Source organism: Bufo gargarizans, chromosome 2 (assembly GCF_014858855.1).
Source record: "Bufo gargarizans isolate SCDJY-AF-19 chromosome 2, ASM1485885v1, whole genome shotgun sequence".
Classification (NCBI taxonomy): domain Eukaryota; kingdom Metazoa; phylum Chordata; class Amphibia; order Anura; family Bufonidae; genus Bufo; species Bufo gargarizans.
Window position 1 is genome coordinate 250,217,997 of NC_058081.1, and position 19,226 is coordinate 250,237,222.

Sequence of the window (19,226 nt, forward strand, 5' to 3'; positions counted from 1 at the left end):
AGAGCTCCTCGGAATATCCAAGTGTGGGATCACTTGTTTGGCAAGACTCTCCATGGTGGGGGGATCAGGGTAAGGATTCTGTTGACCAGACTCTTGACTACTGAGAATGGACTTTGTGGAAGACAGGGTGGTGCTTAACCGACTGGAAGCATTATCTGCTGCAATCCAACCGACCACCTGGTCGCACTGGTCTGACTTTGAGAGTTGTGTCCATGCGTCGCCCTGCAAACTGGATCATGAAACTAGGTATCGTGGATGAGTGTGTTTCTTGTGCTCTGGCAACAGGCACAGTTTCACCGCACCCAGGGCCACGGCCTCTGCGTGCACCATCAGCAGCACGGCCACTTCCCCGTGCCTTACTGCTCGCCTTCTGCATATTAAATGGTATATATGCTTGCAAGTATGTCACACGCACACTAGCGCAGGTTTTGTAAGTGTATGCGCAAATAAATTAAACTGTCACTTCTATTTAGGATGCGCAAACGTTATAAAGATGTAGCGCAGGTAATGTCACTGACCAGCGGCTAATAGAAAATTACAGGGAATATCACTGATATTTATGATGCGCAAACGTCATACAGGAGATGTAATGCAGGTAATGTCACTGCTGTCACCAGCGCCTAATACAAAATTACGGGGAATGTCACAGCTATTTGGGATGCGCAAATGTTATACAGGAGATGTAGCGCAAGTAATGTAACTGTCCGCAGCAGACACCATCTACGGAAAAATTACACTGGATGTCACAGATATTTTTAGGCTTCACACACGTTACAAGGGAGATGTAGCGCAGATAATGTCGCTGTCTGCAGAGGCCAAACAATTGGGGCAACCTGCGCTAAAAATATATATTGCTGCCAGATAAGACAATGGTCCTTAAAAGGACTTTTGGGTCTCTAAAATTGCACGCAATTTAGCACCGGTTGCACTAATAATATAAATTGCTGCCAGATACAACAATGGTCCTTAAAAGGACTTTCGGGTCTCTAACATCAACCCTGCCTAACAAAAAATAAAATTCAATTCCCTACACTATCTGTCCCTTCTACAGCACAGCTCTCCCTGACTAAGACTGGCCGAACCACGTGTCATCGGGTGCTTTATAGCACCCGATGACGCGTTCTGGTAGGCCAATCACTGTAATGCCAGTAACCAAAATGGCTACGGCATTACAGTGAGTGGCAGTACTTACCTGCACGTTTATGGGCTGAGAAGACTTAAGCACACGCGGTATTCGGCTGAACACCGTGATGTGCCGAGCATCGCGATGCTCGAGCCAAACTGGTGTTTCGCTGAGCATGCTCGATCAACACTACTCTCTACCATACGTTGGAAGAATATTTTTTATTCTATAAATTGCTATTTTTCTACCTGATTTGTTGTACTATTCCGTGTAAAACAGGTTACAAATACCACAATTACAATCTAAACATTATAGGTACATGTTAGCATAAAAAACCCTCAGGATGTGTGTAAACATTCCAGTAAGTTATGCTGATTCTACCCTGGGGCACTCTCGGGTCAAAGATGACCTGCTTTCTAAAAATCGCAGTCCTCCGTCACTCACCAGCTTACAGAATTATTTAAATCCTAAGTCAATGTTCCCAGCCACTAAATCAATATATATAAGACATGTTCATAAAAAGCAGGAGAAACTATACATATATTGCCCTGCCGGCTGACATGCAATGTTTCCAATGTTCAAAACTCCATGTGGTGGATGAGGTTTTACACGATTGGTTAATACAGAGGTAACCAGTACAATAACTGTAGGTGATATAAATGTCACATAGCGAGGAACACTGGGTTCTTCTCCCTCTACCCAAAAGTATTAAAAACTGTTTACAGTAAATTCAAACGTGAAGCATGAGCTAAACACTAAGTTCTGGGCTGTGAGAGGAAACATACCTGTTATAATGGCTGGTATCCCGTAACCAACCACATAGTAGAATCGCATGTGACCAGTGTCAATGTTCCTCACTTCTGTCAGCATACGGTAAATGTGAAGCCCTTCCACAAACATCCAAGCAAAGGTGCTCATGTAGAAGTAATGCAGAAGGATGGCAATCACGGTACAGACAAACTACATCAAAGATAAAAATCTAGTGAACACAGGTTTATGAACAAGGATTCTCTGGACATGTCAGCTGGATCAACCCTATTAACCAGCCATACTGCCTGGTAGGACTGACCGTGTGGATTGAAAACATAGTTTTATTCCCCTGATCTGTTGCTGCATTTAGTGGTCTTAAGTGCACTACGGGTGAGCCCTAGACACTTAGCTCCTCAGCTCTGCTTCCCTGGACACTTCCCCTTCACTTGATAGACAGGGCCAGGCATCTAGGTGAAGTGGGAATGTCCAAGACAGTAGAGAGGAGTGACTAGAGCTCACCCCCCCTTCAATTTGCATATTTTTAGCAAAATTACCTTTTTTGCCGTAGTGGATCGGGAGAAGAAAGTATGATTTTCAACCTTTGGGTCAGTCCTACCAGGCATCATGGCTGGTTTAATAGTGTTGATCCTGTTGACAGATGCCCTTTAAACCTATGGCTAAGCAACATATTTTATATCCATGAGAAATCAGGATTTCACTTCCTACTGTTTTAGGGCCAATCTTCAGTTGTACATAGTAACAAGACCCAAGACCGGGAGAAAATTCTACAGAATAAACCTGTGACTGCAAGGCAGATCAACACAGGACTCGGCAAGGCCTGGCTTCTTTCCAGCATTAATATTTGCTTACAGTACAATACTAAAGAAAGTCTGTTTTTCCACTAATTCTGCATCCAGGACCTTAAATAATGATGCCCTAAAGTTACAAAGGAGAGCGATATGGAGCAATAATGTTATTAATCACCTAAGACCTTTTGTAAGGGGGGTTATGGCCGCTCCCTGAAACAGTATTGTTTGCTAACAGAAAGGCAGTAAATCAGGCTGTGAGCCAAGCAGTCATGAATTATTTCAGCTCCAGCATTCCTGCCCTGTCTTGAGTTTACCAGTGCATGACGTGTCAGGCAGCAGATCAAGTGCAGGTACTCTGATGATTAATCTGGTAGTGGTACCATAATGCCAGGGAGGACTGACGGTACCAGCGCCAGATGTGAGAAACATCCTGTTGTGAAATATCCACTATAAGCTTGGGCATGGGAAGCCGCTGCAAAAAGGGGGCTACCCATCTATCAGTACAACACAACACACAATCCTCGCACTTACTGGATTTTCAGTCTGGTTGATGCCAATGAGAAAGATTAGCTCAGAAAAGAAAAGGGCAGCCACTAGGTTTTTGTGGATATTGTGGATGTTGGATCGTAATGTTCTGATGATCACAAGCAAGATGAAAGTCAGCAGCAAGGCCGCCAGTGAGACAGACACTGAAGTGTATGTGATGATCTTCAGAGGAAGCACCTCACCGTTCTGTTATGGAGACAATTCACAGGTCATTCTATGTGAGCATGTGACGGACGATGAAATACAAAAGACAGACACAAAACTGGTTTTGACAGTGTGGTTCGATGCATACGAAAGATATTTCATGAAACCTTTGCAGGCTATCACATGACGGGATCCAATTCAGTTTTCCGCAATAAATATTTGGTCTTGCATAAAGCATTATACAACCTTAGACTTTATCAGCTGCACCTGTATTGCAAAAGATAAATCCACATCCACCTCCATTACATTTCCTAAACACCTTATTAGACTTAATATTCAGACCTTTTTCATTTGGCATATGGTGCCACATAAGGTGCCCATACACGTTAGATGAATGCCAATTTCAGAAGACTCTGGTTTATAATAGGGGTGTCAGGGAAAGAATGATTGGGCTACCGGATTTCAACATACCCAATCCTTTGTTTCCGACAGGAGATAAACCACCACTAGAGGTACCTGCCAGGAGTTTATTCCCTCTAACAGCTGAGAATACATGCACGCTTCGCCAAGCTGAGTATGGGAGGGTCGGGAGCTTGTTTAGCTATCAAAGGTGCACGGTGAGCATCTCAACCCAGGTTTTAAATATTGTTTTGTTGAGAAACCTCCTCCCTTTTTTCTTGATTTCCTACCCTTAAGTGACAATGTTTATATTGGAAGTGATTTATCCTTAACTAACATAGGTCTATATGTACAATTTTAACTGCCATGTTGCCTGATGTATAGTTGACTTTGTACTCTATACTTATCCTCTTCCAATGAAATGCTGTTTGGCCACCAAAAAATTGTGCATCCAAGAATTCACACGAAATATTTGGTAGATGGGTTTATAAAACAGCTATGTTTAGATTGTCATGTCCAGTCTGTAATTTTCAAGATCAATGGAGAACAGATATTGTGATGCATTGAATATGCTCTTCTCTTGAATAGGAAAGATGGCATTTAGAACAAAACAGTTTTCTTTTAAGCAACATACCTCTCGCTTGGAAATGTCCATCAGCACTGCAAAACTGGTCATATGATTACACTGGCAGGTAATGTGGGTTTTATTTCTGAAGACAAGTTCACAGCCTTTGGAGGACCACCCGCCCATGCCACCACTTTTGTCCCGAAAAAAGAGAATACAAATTGTCAAAACCGAGTCAATTGATACAATTTTCTAAGTAGCAAATCTGTATAACAATGTATGAAAATGAGTCAAGTCTAAAAATAATATATACTTAAGGAAAGTAGATACTTACATGATGGAGTGGTTCCAAAATACACACACAGGTTTGGTCCTCTCCTCGGTTTCTAACATTGTGTACTCCAGTATTATTGGCTTGTCCAGTTGAGATGGTAGTGGTTCGCCTTCATTATGCACGGAAGCACTTACAATGGGTGTGTTAATAATTGGTCGGTTAGGAACTCTGGGAAGAAAACAGAGGCATAGAACCAATCAATACAATTCCTACCAATGATCTGCTATATTGATGAGAACATCCCATTTTCAGGGAATGTAGAATATACACAAAACTGCTCCCTAGAATCCCTATCAATTTTCTTGCCACTAAGGTCTACTTAAAGGGGTTGTCTGGGTTCAGAGCTGAACCCAGACATACCCATATTTTCACTCAGGCAGCCCCCCTGATGTTAGCATTGGATCATCTCGTGCTCCGATGCGCTCCCTTGCCCTGCGCTAGATCGCACAGGGCACGGGCTCTTTTGTTTAAAACACCACACTGCAGTGTGTTCGGTGACATCATCGGCTCTGATGGGCGTGCTTTAGCACTGCCCTAGCTTCCTGGCAGCCCCATGGAGAGCCCGGTTCGTCACCGGAACTCCTGAAAATGCCTTTGCCCTGCGCAATTTGAACCTGGTGCTCTGAACCCGGACAACCCCTTTAACATCAAGAAACAGGAGAACTGTGGTCCACTTAGTCTTTACATTTATTTTGTTAATTAAAGGGGTTGTCTGGGTTCAGAGCTGAACTCGGACATTCCTCCATTTTCACCCAGGCAGCCCCCCTGACTTGAGCATCTGAGCAGTTCATGCTCCGATGCTCTCCTTTGCCCTGCGCTAAATCGCGCAGGGCAAAGGCATTTTTTGGAGATCCAGAGACGTGTAGGGCTCCCCATGGGGCTGCCAGGAAGCCCGATGACGTCACCGGCTCTGATGGGCGGGATTTAGCGCTGCCCTAGCCACTAAAATGGCTAGGGCAGCGCTAAAGCCCGCCCATTAGAACCGGTGATGTCACCGAACACACTTCCGGGCGCGATTTAGCGCAGGGCAAGGGAGCGCATCGGAGCATCTCATGGGTGAAAATAAGGGTATGTCCGGGTTCAGCTCTGAACCCGGACAACCCCTTTAAGAAGCACAATTCTTCAAGGAACCTTGAATTCTTGGGATTTCACAAAGCTTTTAATCATACAATTTTCCAGTATGCTGCTTTCCTCATCTCATAGATAAAGGTAAGGATGGTGTTCATGACCTATCCAATTTTAACCCATGAGGGGGTCCAGGCACATGGTCTATGGTCAACTATCCTTACTAATTTATTTGACTTTTTCCGCCTTAGCTGATTTACAAACAATTAAAGTATAATTCACTATGTTATTACAGATACACATAACACAAACTGTAGATTTGCATGACGAGATGAGTATGCATGTACCTTAGGCTCCTGCGGTCAGGATCATAGTTTTCTGGCAAGAGATGCCCCAAAGACCGATACACTATCACGATAGCAATGGCGTGCTGATTTGATGGATCTGGTTGTCTCTTTTTCCGTTTAGAGAGACGAGAGTCAAAGTCCTCATCACTGCTAGGAAATTTCTGGTTGGGAGGCTTGATGGTCGGCAGAGCTATGTACAAACACAATGTTGTAATTTAACAATGTAAGTTATTATTACATGTTAATTGTGTGATTTCTTACTGTACACCGAGTAAAATGTTATGATCTACAAACAATGCACCTGTGTAAAGCAATAAAGTCCCACAATGAAATCTATAAAGTAATAAAATATACCAGTTATAAAATGTAATTCGCTGCCAGGACCGTTCTGGATACAGTCACTGAAAGAGCTGTTATTTATTAGCTCCCAGGCAGTCCTGCATCACACATTTACTGGTGTAGAAAGAGCTGGTGTGTAAACTGTACTAATAAGCATTTACAGTATACATAATTCACTGCATCTGCCCATATACTGCTACATAATGTGTACCATTCAGTATGTGTCAGGAAAAGGTGATTCATTTTCCATCTTATTCTTCCTTCACTATGAAATCAAGTAATAAAGGAAAATGTTCACATATGCTCTACATCCTCTAATCCCCATTATGCATCCATACATCTTCACTTACTGTAGGTTCCCAACAGACTGAGGCTCAATTATTTTGCTTAAATGACACCAGAGATCTCATGTATTCACATTTCACACATCTCAATCTTGTAAAAACATTTTGTTTAGCACCACATCTTGTAACATCAGTGACCTATCCTTAGGATGGGCCATCATTGACTGTTAAGGTCCTTCACCACCCCTTCATAACAGTAAGTTATACATCGCCATCCATGTACCAGCAGCTGTATCTGGTAGTAAAAGTCATAGTAACAGACATAGCCACATGGACAAGAGATAAACTATATCAGATCCAGCAGTGGAGGGGCATCCAAGAAACTTACTGATCATGATGATGGCTCATCATAAGGTTAGTCCAACACTGACATATCCTTGCCAACTCCTTTAAACTTAGTGTTCACAAGTTTTAAAGCTTAGAGGAAGTGTGTCAATATTTTGCCCATGGTAAATTGCTTACAGGAAGGGGCTGGGAAGAGCAATACAATCATACTTTGTGGAGCTTTTATTGTCAGGAGCAGTGTAAATATGAACCTCTATTCTGCTTGTTTTTGCTCCTGCAATTTTTTTGCTCTGAGTGAGAGGTGTAGCATCCAACCAGGAGACCACTACAGGCGTCACTAAAAGCAAAGAGTAGGGTTTGTGAAGCAGCTCAATGCAGAGGGCACTCTACAATAAAGCAACACCTTCTGGGCACAAGTGAAAGCAAAAGCTGGCAGAATAAAAGTTAATATTCACACTACTCCTGATAATAAAAGCTTCACAAAAGGTATGTTTTTCTGGCTCTCCACAGCGCCTAAATAGCGCTGTCAGCAGTTTTGCAAGGTGAAAACTGCTGACAGACTCCCTATAAAGCGGTCCTTGGGGAATTTAACATTGATGGGCTATCCCTAGCATAGGTCATCAATATTAGATCGTCAGGGTCCGACTCCCGACATCCCTGCTGATCAGTTATTCTATAGTTGCTCTGGTGCTAGAACTAGTGTAGTTGATGGAGTTGGTTACTGCAGTGCTGCTGCTATTCTCAAGTGAATGGAAGCAGCAGAACCCCTTTAATGGTGCTACTTAAATCATGTGTCCAACAGTTTGAGTTGCAATTCATTGAATTAAGTCAATGAGTTGCTATTCAAGATATATATACTGTGTATATATACAGTATATTTATTTATATATATATACTGTATATAGTTATATAATTGGTCAATTCTTTGAAATGCACCAGTTGTAGCGTAAATTCATTCATGATGTTAAGGTGATGCATGGCACTAACACAGTAAATTAATGTGAGAGTTGCCAATAATGATTACTGAAAAGAAGTTGGTAATGCCAATTTAACTACATGCATCATTATTACCGTAAATATTCCTGTGAATGTGTTACAAAGCCAATATAAGATAAAGAAACACAACTATATTACATTACAGCAGTTGTTGAGAAACATATACGATCATTGTAGGCTGCCTAATACAGCTAAGTCTGAGTATTATCCAAGATGAATGGAACAGGACTGTAATTTTACCTTTTCTTTCAGGGGAATTAAACAAAGTATCAGGAAACAGAACTGACGACTGCAAGTCTTTAGGATAATCTTCATATATCTCACTAAACTCTGGGACTTTGGCTCCACTGAAATTTGCCTTGTCAAATATGTCTACAGCAATGACTGAAGGAAATAAAACAGAGTTAAAGGTACAGATTACATTCGTACTGCAAACACAATGGGGGAGATTTATTAAACTGGTGTAAAGTAGAACTGGCTTAGTTGCCCATAGCAACCAATCAGATTCCAACTTTTATTTTCCAAAGAAAAATGAAAAGTGGAATCTGATTGGTTGCTATGGGCAGCTAAGACAGTTCTACTTTACACCAGTTCGATAAATCTCCCCCAATGTTTTAATGGAACACAATTTGTTTATGTTATTTTCAGTTTAAATCTTTTCCACAATTTTTAAACACTATAATCATGTTACTCAGAGTGACTAATCAGAATCAGTTTCTATATCTAAACTGAAATCTGATTGGTTACATTAGACTACAATGCCACTTTTTGATACAAATTACACCCTAGTTAAATAATAATGAAGGGGTATATATACTGAGCAGGGAGAGCTGAGCAGACTGATTCAGTAGAACTTAATGTATTGTTCTAGACCTCTGTTTGTCCAGGGTGAAGGAGTCCAATTGGCGGTCTCACCCCAGAGAATAATGGCCTTCCCTGAATAAAATGACATAGACAGTTGTCAATCACTGAGTAACACTATGAACCAAACTCCTAAGTTTAGAAAAGCAGGGTTTCGATCCAATCTATAAGTTATATTGAATCTTTGCCCACAAACGTATTGCAAGGCCAGATTACGGACAGAGGAAATGATTACGTACATACATATATGCTTTTACATGAACATGCAATATGTTACTAATACATAACTCAGAGCACAACTTCATTCTCAATGTATGCTGCACTGCCAACACTCCCTTCCTTTAATACCCCTGGCCAAGCTAAGCTTTTAAGATGTGTCATTAAGATGAGTCATCACAGAATAGTAAAGTAATTTACTATGACTGACACATAGGTTCTGAGATTTAGGCAGTTTCTAGAGTCTCAGCCCTTTTTTATTTTATTGTAATTTTCATTTTTATCATTACACCTATTCACAGTCTATGTGATCAGTGTTGGATTGTTGGGTGTCAGACAGAGAACAATGGGTCCAAGAGTTTCTCCTCTGATTGAAGCGTGGTGTACATGTCAGTCTACCCCGCTATTCACTCCTATGACAGACTGGTGTCTCGATCAGTGCTGAAGAAGTAAATGGAGCGATGACCAACATGTACTCTACTGCTCTATTCATAGAGGAGACGTTGAGCCCCCTCGTTCTTGAGGTAACATTGGTTGGACTTCCCACGGTCCAATATTAAAAGGATTCTCCGGGAATTAAGAAAATGAAAATACTTAAATATTACTTTATTATAAATATATTTCCAAATAACATTTATTAGTTATAATGACTCATTTTGTCTGGGGAGCAATCATCGGGGGAAATAAAATTGCCGCTGTCCTATTAGTACACACAAAACCTGTCCTAATCACACAGCAGGACAACTTGCTACAGAACACTACAGCTAAAGAGCTGCCTCATCCTCCTCTACTGCTTTGCTTGTTAGGGATTATGATCCTGAATACAGATGATAAGATCTTCAGCTGAATATCTGTAGGAATGGAGTTCATGAGGAGACATTAAGTACAGAGAGGCGGTGGGGGTGTGGCTGATGGGCAGCAGCACTTGTATGCATTGCCACCGCCCCACATTACCACAGTCTGTCCTGTCTGTCCTCTCTGTACTTCATGTCCCCTCATGAACTCCATTCCTACAGAGAATCAGCTAAAGATCTTATCTGTATTCAGGATCATAATCCCTGACTAACAGAGCAGAGAAGGCTGAGGCAGCTCTTTACTTCAGTGTTGTGAAGTAACTTGTCCTCCTGGGTGATTAGGACAGGTTTTGTGTGTACTAATACGACAGTGGCCATTTTATTTCTCTTAATGATTGCTCTCCAGACAAAATGAGCCATTATATCTAATGAAAGGTATTTGTTTATAATAAAGTAATATTTAAGTAATCTACCCTGTGGATAGGTCATAAACACTTTTCATGGGATAACTCCTCTTACTGACTGATTTACTATTTCAGGGCAATACTCACTAATATTTTTCGTAACAATGACAAAGGGCTTCATATATGTCTTCTTCATGTTCCGCGCCATGTTGTTGGCATATTCTTCATAATGTTTCAACAGGTGTGCCGTGCCCCCTTCAGTCCTCTGGATCTGGTCCCAATACTCTTTGTTGCTTTGATCTAATATTATGCTGCCAGCAAGGATAACGTTCTGTAATACCAAGTATTGGAGGGGCATTAAGAAAAACAACAAAACTTATATTTACCAATTCGCCTGAACGGTTTGTGCAAACTATATAAAAAATACGCTATATTAAAGGGAACCTGTCACGTTGAACATGGTGTCTGAGCTGCAGGCAGCATGTTATAGAGCAGGAGGAGCTGAGCAGATTGATGTATAGTTTTATGGGGAAAGAATCAGTATAACTTGTATTTTATACATTTATATCTGTACTCATTCTGGGCTTCGGAGGCGGTTCTATCAGTGACTGACAGCATTCCCTCTATGCCTGTGTATACAGAGATAGCTGTCAATCACTGATAGGACCGCCTTCTGGACTTCAAAGCCCAGAATGAACAGGAATTAAAATGAATATAATACAAGTCATACTGATTCTTTTCCCACAAAACTATATGTCAATCCGCTCAGCTCCTATTGCTCTATAATATGCTTCCTGCATATTTTACTGCATTTTGAAGTGACAGGTTCCTTTTATTCACTTTATAAGCCTAAGACCCCTTTCAGATGAGCGAGTGTCGCGCTCCAGAATTGCAGCACAGCACCGGTCCTGAACTTCAAGCCTGCCGGGGTCGCATATTGATTTATGATGCTATGAAACCCTTAGAGGTCTGGAATGTACTGGATAATACTGACATCATGCTGACATTGTTATCCAATACATTCCTGAACTGTAAGGGTTACATAGCATCATAAATCAATATAATGCTATGCGACCCCGGCAGTGCTGGAAGTTCAGGACAGGTGCTCTCCCTGACACGCTGCGAGCCCGGAGCGTGAGACAAGCTCATCTGAAACCAGCCTAATGGTGTTTTAAAATCAATCAACACCAACAGAAGCCCCTCTCGATACCTGTCACTTTCTCTAAAAAGAAAAAAAAACATTTGCCATAATATCTTAATTTATCTGTGTCTCAGTAGGTATCTACTTTACCTTCCACGAGAGTGCGAGTGCATATCAAACAAAAAAAGAGGGAGGCTTGATGCATCATTGTTCTGTGAGCAACAGTGAGCAGACCCCTACCCCGATTCCCAGATGGGGACGGTAGGAACATGGAGAATATTGACCCCGTCTGACAAATAGAGAATCCGGAGTTTGGTAGATTTTGGTAACAGCTGGATCAAGGACTGAAGTTTTACATGGTTTTGTCTTACTCATAATGGACTTCTTGGTTGCAAATTGCATTACTACCAGTAATCCCTTAAGACAGCTTTTCAGTGGTAAGTCTTAGCCAAGTTCAGAGATTACGGTAATTATTAAACTAGAAACCCAACACTCCTTTGGCTTGAAATCTCAGTGCTGTTAAGAAATTAGGACTCAGCTTCCCAAACTCTGAGAAGAGTGAAAGAGGCTTAGAGCCCCGGGCAGCAGACATATTAACCTGTCTTCAAGGAACGCTGATGATCTTTAGATATTGTCAGTCAACAATCTACCTTATATCTGACTGGCATATCTCATTATTTGCTGTTCATAGAGAGTTTGGTTACCATAAATCAGGATGTTTAGTACAACTGCCTACCTAAGAATCCAACCACAAGTCAGTGGTTGCTGTAAATACGGTAGAGTCATAAAACGTAGCTACTGTCAACTGTGGAACAATAAATTCAGAAGCATACACTCTTACAATGTCAAAAAAATCTGCAAATTTACTATACAGAATGCATCCTGTGAACATATGACTAGTCTTGTGTCATCATTTGAATGACATTTCACAGTATTTAAATAGTTTATTTTATTTTTGTATATTTAATTTAATCTTGTATATATTTCAAGCATCTAAAATAATATGCTGTGTGCCTTTTGTAGGTTCTTCATCACCAGTGTTGCCAACCTAAATGTTTATTTTTTCTGGACTATTTATCCAAAAATTACAGACAAATTGGAAAACCATACTGAACTATAATATATATTATATAAATAATACATGTCTATAGGTCAGATACTAATTCATTATTTAGCACTTACTGTAATCTCTAAAATGCTGAGAACTACAATAAAAATGACCCGCTGAAACACCACCATTTTTTCATGGACACTGGAAAAAAGTCCCCTAATTTTACGGACTGTCCAGGAATTTCTGGACAGTTGGCAACCCTGATCATCACTCTCCAGTGTTATATGGTCCAATACTGTACTCAGTTCTATACAGTTACATAATACAGTATAATAATACATAGCACAACCATTATGATGCAATGAAGAAGACGCTGTACAGAGAATGGAGCAGACGTGCTTTGCTGCACCTCATAGTGCATTATACAGCAGGTAAGCATACCTCGTTAAATTCCACATCTCTAGGCCAGTATGGCACCAGTTAACGTGGTATTTAGTGTTACGTTCCCGTCTTACTAAGATCGCCTTGACGTTTGGCAGACGGGCCCAAATATTTTTGCACAAAATATATTTGCCAAGCATCTCAAATTTATAAGCGTAGCATTAGCACCAGAATACCTTCTATTACTTTGGCATTATTGTACTTTATTTGGTTTGCAGAGTTCTGTTTCATTGTATATATTTTTTGCTTTTATGTTTTCAGCCATGGCAACGCGCACCTGCGTACTGGATGTGCTGACTGACCCCCAATTTTTCTTTGTAGTTACATAAGACAGTATAATAATACATAGCACAACCATTATGATGCAATGAAGAAGACGCAGTACAGAGAAAGGAGCAGACGTGCTTTGCTGTAACCGTATAGCGCTATATACAGAAGGTAAGCATACCTCGTTAAATTCCACATCTCTAGTGGCAGCCAAATCAAAGCCTTGCTGCTGGCTCTCATACTGCAGCACCCTCACTAGCATCTGATAGCTGGTTCTGATGTCATTCCCATAGAAAGCCTTTGTGTGGTTGGTTGCATTCTGCAGGACTCTAGCGATCTCAATGGACTTCACTCCATCTAAAGTAGTCTCATTTCGGTGAAGCTTTTCATTCTGTAAAACAAATCGGGACTTGAGTGTAAAATAATCATAATATATTGAGTTTATAAGCTACATTATTGTGTATTCACAAACCATTATGTATGCACACTATTAGATATAAATACTGATTTCCATGCAAAGGCCAGTGTCATCTCATTAACACCTTAGTGTTACTTTTCTGCAATTTCGCTGTGAGCTGTGCACAAAAAGACCTCATTGTTAGTTCTAAGCATACCATAAAGTCTATTGGTTTTGTGCAATTAATATGAGAGGTATAACTGCAGCACAAGACATGCACAAGATTCCTGACATTCATCTCAACAAAGTCTGTTTGTAGAGCTGAGTACACAAGCTTCGGGCTGTCAGCAAACGAATAAGAGTCACTTTACTAGAATATCCATTATTGAGCAGTACCCAGGTGAAGGCTGACCATGCACATAACCAGGGCACCCAACACTGAACAACCACCAAAGCCTAAACTGTCTCTGAGGGACGTGCCAAAGAAGTAGCATGCCTTCTGCAAATTAGTACATAATAAGAAACTTAGCATACACTGAAAATAGTTCCAGAATCAGACTTATTTTAAAGCACAGCCAGGCATTCAGGACCAGTTGCATATCTCATTAAAGGGGTGGTCCCACCATAACAACTTATCAGCTATTCACAAGGTAGGTGATAGGTGTTTGATTGCTGGGGTCCCACCACTTGGACCAATGATAAGAACAGGGGTTCTGATGGTCATACATGTGTGCTGCCACTCCATTCATTCCCTACATGACTGGGATCCCTCGTGATCAAACACTTATCTATCCTGTAAGTTGTTATGGTGGGACAAGCCCTTGGACAGTTGGCCTGCTTCAATGCCTACCAATGGTATACCAGCAGAATGCATGCAAGCTGACTACCCTCTGAAATATCTTCTTAAGGCAGGCAAACAATAGCGTCCATTTTGTTGTCAGTATTTCTGTGGAATCTGATGCAGCTTAGCCTTGAATTGTGTGCCTGCTGGAGTGATGGAGTTTAGCACAAGGATGTTAAAATGGGCAGCTTAGTACTGCACTTACCAGGGTTTTCAGTTCCAAGAAGGTCAGCGTGGTGCAGTTGAAGAGTTCGGGAGGAAGCCAGCCTTTTTCCTCACTACAGTGCCGGATCGCATTCCCTACAGGATACAAATGTAGGAGCTAAACAAAAACGTAGGAAGAAATCTAATACCATATATGACCTCATCATAGATATGCTATGGTAATTATTATGCCAACATTTTATATATACGTAGGAAAAAAGACTCCATTGGTCTACGGAAAGTCCTTTTTGTTCTCTCATAACCTTGGGTCAAGACCATGATAATGTTTTTGGCATGCTAGTCTCCCTTCACTTTTGTATGGAGGAGAGGAATTGACAACTTTTGGAAGCCCCACGCTTTTGTTCCCCTGGACTGGCACCTGGGCAAGAGTGGGAATAGTTCTCTGTGGCTGGAAATGCTATGTGAATAAACTGTGGCACTGATAGGCAAGACATTTTATTTGACCTTGTGTACATATAGATTTTTTTTCATATATACTGTACTTAATTATAATAATTTGCACAATGTGAACTTAAAATATGATAATAAAGTAAGCTGAAATGGAAAAGCTAGGCCGGCTTTGTAGACCTGTCAAATGGTGATTTACATCGTGTTAATTGGATGGGTGTTACTGACACGGCGCTGGTGGAATTTATCAAACATCTGTCATGTCCATATTTAAACCTAGTCTTCTCTAGACTGGACGTTTGATATCACTGGTTACTCTGTACAGATCTTCCTCAGGGCGGTAATACAATGACAGACTTTTTATGGCACCTGAACAGCTCTCGGGATAATAGAGACAACGTAGAGGCACTGACTTCCAAATCCTTAATCATGGCTATCAATACCTCCATACCTAGATGAGATTCATAAAGCAGAGGCATAACAGTGTACAGAAAACGAGACCATTTTAGCTTCCTAAAAAGATAAGGCATGTTGTGTAACAAAGCCTGACGAGCCTCATCCATCAGTAGTCGTCACATGTGATATAAAAAGAACTGTCCCCATAATTACATTGCCATTGTGTTTGCTGCTCCTCTGAGGTGTGCAGGGTATGACTCACAGTGTAAATCATTTAGCGCCTCGCTTGTCATGCCTACTGTGCACTAACCTGGCAGCGTAATGGATGGGGAAGAAAAAGAAGCAGTGGGTGAAAAAAGCCTTAAGTAATTACCAGGAATTATAGTGTCTACCGCACGGTGTCAATGCTCTTCAAAAATGCATAATGATCTGATTTACAAAGGAAATTTCCTCAACATTGTTACTGGAACAAAAGTGCAGAGGTAGCTCTATGAAAACACATGGCGGCAAGGCGTCACAACCAGAGCGACGCTGACAGAATGACTCCGAATATGCACAAGTAGAACAATGGAAAATCAAGATGAGCTGTTGTTATATATATTTCATATCCCCATGTTTCCACAGCAGTGGGGAGTAGTATTAAACACGTCTGTAGGGTTTACAGGGACAGGATAACATTTCCTACACACAGGGGGGCAGACTGCTGGGATCCCCCCAATGACGAGAAAGGATGTCCCATGTCCCCTGTTTGAATGGAGTAGCAGTCAAAAATGAGCAATGCCACCTGAGACTGCTGAAGATAACGGAGTACACCAATCTCTCGTAGTTCCTAAATGATTGAATTGAGCAGCAAGTTTCATGCTCAACCAACTCTATAATAAAGGGGGGGGGGGGGGCAAGGGGCCCCTATTTGTGTTATTGCTGTGGATCCCAGCAGTCTGACCCCCACCAATCAGAAACTTATCACTTATCCTGTGAGTAGGTGACAAGTTGTCATTCTGGGACACCTTTAAAGGGAATCGGTCACCTCTGGCAAGCCCTAACAAGTAAAGCAATTCATGTATAGGACACCTGCTGCTGACTCCAGATCAGTAATTTGTATGTCAATGCACACCCCCCATTCCCCTGCTGGGCACCCACAAACAGGCCGTGGAATGCATTGAGATGACTCCTGTGCATGCGCACAAAATGGAGAGGACTCCAGGAGAAGTCCTCTTTATGTATGTCACAGCTGGCTTGTGGGCGCATAGTGAGGAGATGGGGGTGAAATTACTGATCTGGAGTCAGCGGCAGGTGTCCTATACATATTATATGTTAATATTAGTGCTTGTTAGAGGTGACAAATTCCCTTTAAGAATCCATGTTGTACAGATCTGTACCACTTCTCTCATAACCCACATCTCTCAATGGCCCATACTGATAATTTTATGGATGCACAATTTATGTCCAGAAAATTTATGACAGCATATGAAGTCCTGTGTGTTCTGTAAAGGGTCTGTACCCAACCATATTTGTTTGTGTGAAGCCTTAGTTTGAGATGTCTTTGTGGAGAATAATGCAAACCGGAGTAGTTTCACACATATTCCTCTTAAGTTTTCTCCATTATTCTACATATTGTTTAAACTGCAAGAAATTTCAATTTTACTGTATTCTCCTGCAAGCATGTCCAGTAGCTAGACTTACCGATAGATCCCTTGGGACAAGGAACAGCAGCTGGTTGACCAAACTTTGTCTGTGGCCACCAGATTCCAGCCTCAAAAGCTTTGGGACATGCATTATAAATCACTGCAATGAAGAAAGAAGCAAAATCACACACATTTCACCTCCCATATAAATCATTCATTCATCACATCTTCAGAAAAAGTACAGAATAAGCCTACATTCACACAAATGTATTTTGTTTCCATGTCCGTTTCGGTTTTTTTATGCATAGGATGCAGACCCATTCAATTCAATGGGTCCGCAAAAAATGTGGACAGCACACTGTGTGCTATCCGGATCCGTATGTCCGTTCTGTAGCCCCGCAAAAAAGATAGAACATGTCCTATTCTTGTCCGTTTTGCTAACAAGGATAGGCATTATTACAATGCATCTGGAAAAAAAAAACGGATGCCATATGGAATGTCATCTGTTTTTTTTGCGGATCTGCAATTTGCAGACAGCAAAACACATACGGTCGTGTGAATGTAGCCTAAGGAAATGGCAGGGTTGTAGAAAAATAATAACCATGTGATGTACAAGCTTGTATTATTATGATACAGAATCACAATGGTGAAAAGACAACACCAAGGCAGACAAGACTTTCCTTAAATGTACAATAACATTTAATTTCTTGTCACCCTTTACTGTTCATGCGCCAAGAACAATAAAACTGTCACAGACTCTGCAGCTGTTCACTGCTGACTCATCACGTGCCAAAAAGGGTTTAAAATAACAAAACCAACAGTCGCTTGTAGAGATTTAGTAGGAAAGATGGTCATGGAAACACATATGGTTTCCTCTCTAGTGAGATTACTGCACAGGAATACATACAATCCCTATGGAAAACTGTATGTGTACTGGAAACAAGCACCACCGACGCTGTGTCCACGGCAGTACGTGTGCAAGCGATAAGCTGACACTAGGCACCGAATATATAACGTCATGCTAAGAGAGAACCCCTTGGGCTTATGTCCTAATAAGTTCTGCAACTTATGACATCGCCTATCAGATATGACAATGTCTATCGTTTGCATTGCATAATGCTTTGACATAACTAATTTTAGATAAGAATCGATAAGTGTCATGATGGAAAACAAACGTAGGCTCTGTGCATATAGTGCACCCCATTTCAGGGAATTAAAAGAACACTAAGCACAGAAAAAGCACAAACAAAAAAAAAAAAAAATCCCAGGAATCTTGCCCTTCATCTCCTCCATTGCCTTGGCCATATTTTGTCTAATATTACAGTAAAAATTGAGAAATAAATAAGGTCATCTATCTGTATCCCAGGAGGTCACCTGTGTCCTCCTCCTCCTCCTCACTGTGTCTTAAGACAAGATGTAAGACATGTGCCTGGAGCAGGAGCCTCACTGCTGTGTCCTGTCTGTAGTGGGCCAAAAAGATTGTGAAGTCCCAGCCTCTTGGGTCATCCACACCCTTCTGGTGGTCTCCAGCCAAAGATGGAGCAGGTGATTTCTACAAGACTGTGTCATGATCATGCAGAAAATGCAGGAGACTGACAGTGAGGACAAGTATATTTCATGTTTAGCATTCATTTCTATGTTTAGTGTTCCTTTAAATCTATTTGGAATAGTCTTGGTAAATCAGTGCACATAGAAGGGTTCGCTCAACACCACTCTGTTAACCCCTGCTAGTATATACACAGTTCTTATTTCATGCAATACCTTCACAGCCGTTATTGGTGACCTCAGCAAAGGGATTGTCACAGCGGTTACACTGGCGCCCAATAACGCCAGGTTTGCATGGGCACTGTCCAGTCTCCATGTCACAGCCACGTTCATATGCTCCTGAAGGAAAGCAGTCACATGGGTAACAAGTGTCGCTTTCTTGTGGCTTGTAGTAATTTTCCTGTGAAAAGGAGACAAACATTTATTAAATGAACACATTTATCTGATCTTTCTCACTGGGTTTTTAAAAGATCAGCAAGTTTTTAAATACAGAATCTTATGTAATAACTGGGGCGAGTGACATTTGTGACAACAACACATTTTGTGTCTCTGAACTGAGAACCTTCATATGGTCTAGTGTCACATCTAC

The 19,226-nt window shown here is 41.2% G+C and overlaps 1 protein-coding gene across 3 annotated transcripts in view; it reads right to left on the bottom strand.

Moving 5' to 3' along the window:
• The window catches only part of CELSR1 (cadherin EGF LAG seven-pass G-type receptor 1), a 156,950-nt gene that overhangs the window by 12,466 nt on the left and 125,258 nt on the right, over nucleotides 1-19,226 (bottom strand). For all 3 annotated transcript variants that reach the window (XM_044280226.1, XM_044280225.1, XM_044280224.1), the window contains exons 15-25: nucleotides 18,854-19,037; nucleotides 17,151-17,252; nucleotides 14,665-14,759; nucleotides 13,403-13,612; nucleotides 10,469-10,652; nucleotides 8,287-8,430; nucleotides 6,083-6,272; nucleotides 4,671-4,838; nucleotides 4,406-4,529; nucleotides 3,214-3,414; nucleotides 1,909-2,083 (exon numbers count right to left, since the gene is read on the bottom strand). In XM_044280226.1, the coding sequence (XP_044136161.1) occupies nucleotides 1,909-2,083; nucleotides 3,214-3,414; nucleotides 4,406-4,529; nucleotides 4,671-4,838; nucleotides 6,083-6,272; nucleotides 8,287-8,430; nucleotides 10,469-10,652; nucleotides 13,403-13,612; nucleotides 14,665-14,759; nucleotides 17,151-17,252; nucleotides 18,854-19,037 (1,777 nt within the window). The remainder of the gene's footprint in view (nucleotides 1-1,908; nucleotides 2,084-3,213; nucleotides 3,415-4,405; nucleotides 4,530-4,670; nucleotides 4,839-6,082; nucleotides 6,273-8,286; nucleotides 8,431-10,468; nucleotides 10,653-13,402; nucleotides 13,613-14,664; nucleotides 14,760-17,150; nucleotides 17,253-18,853; nucleotides 19,038-19,226) is intronic.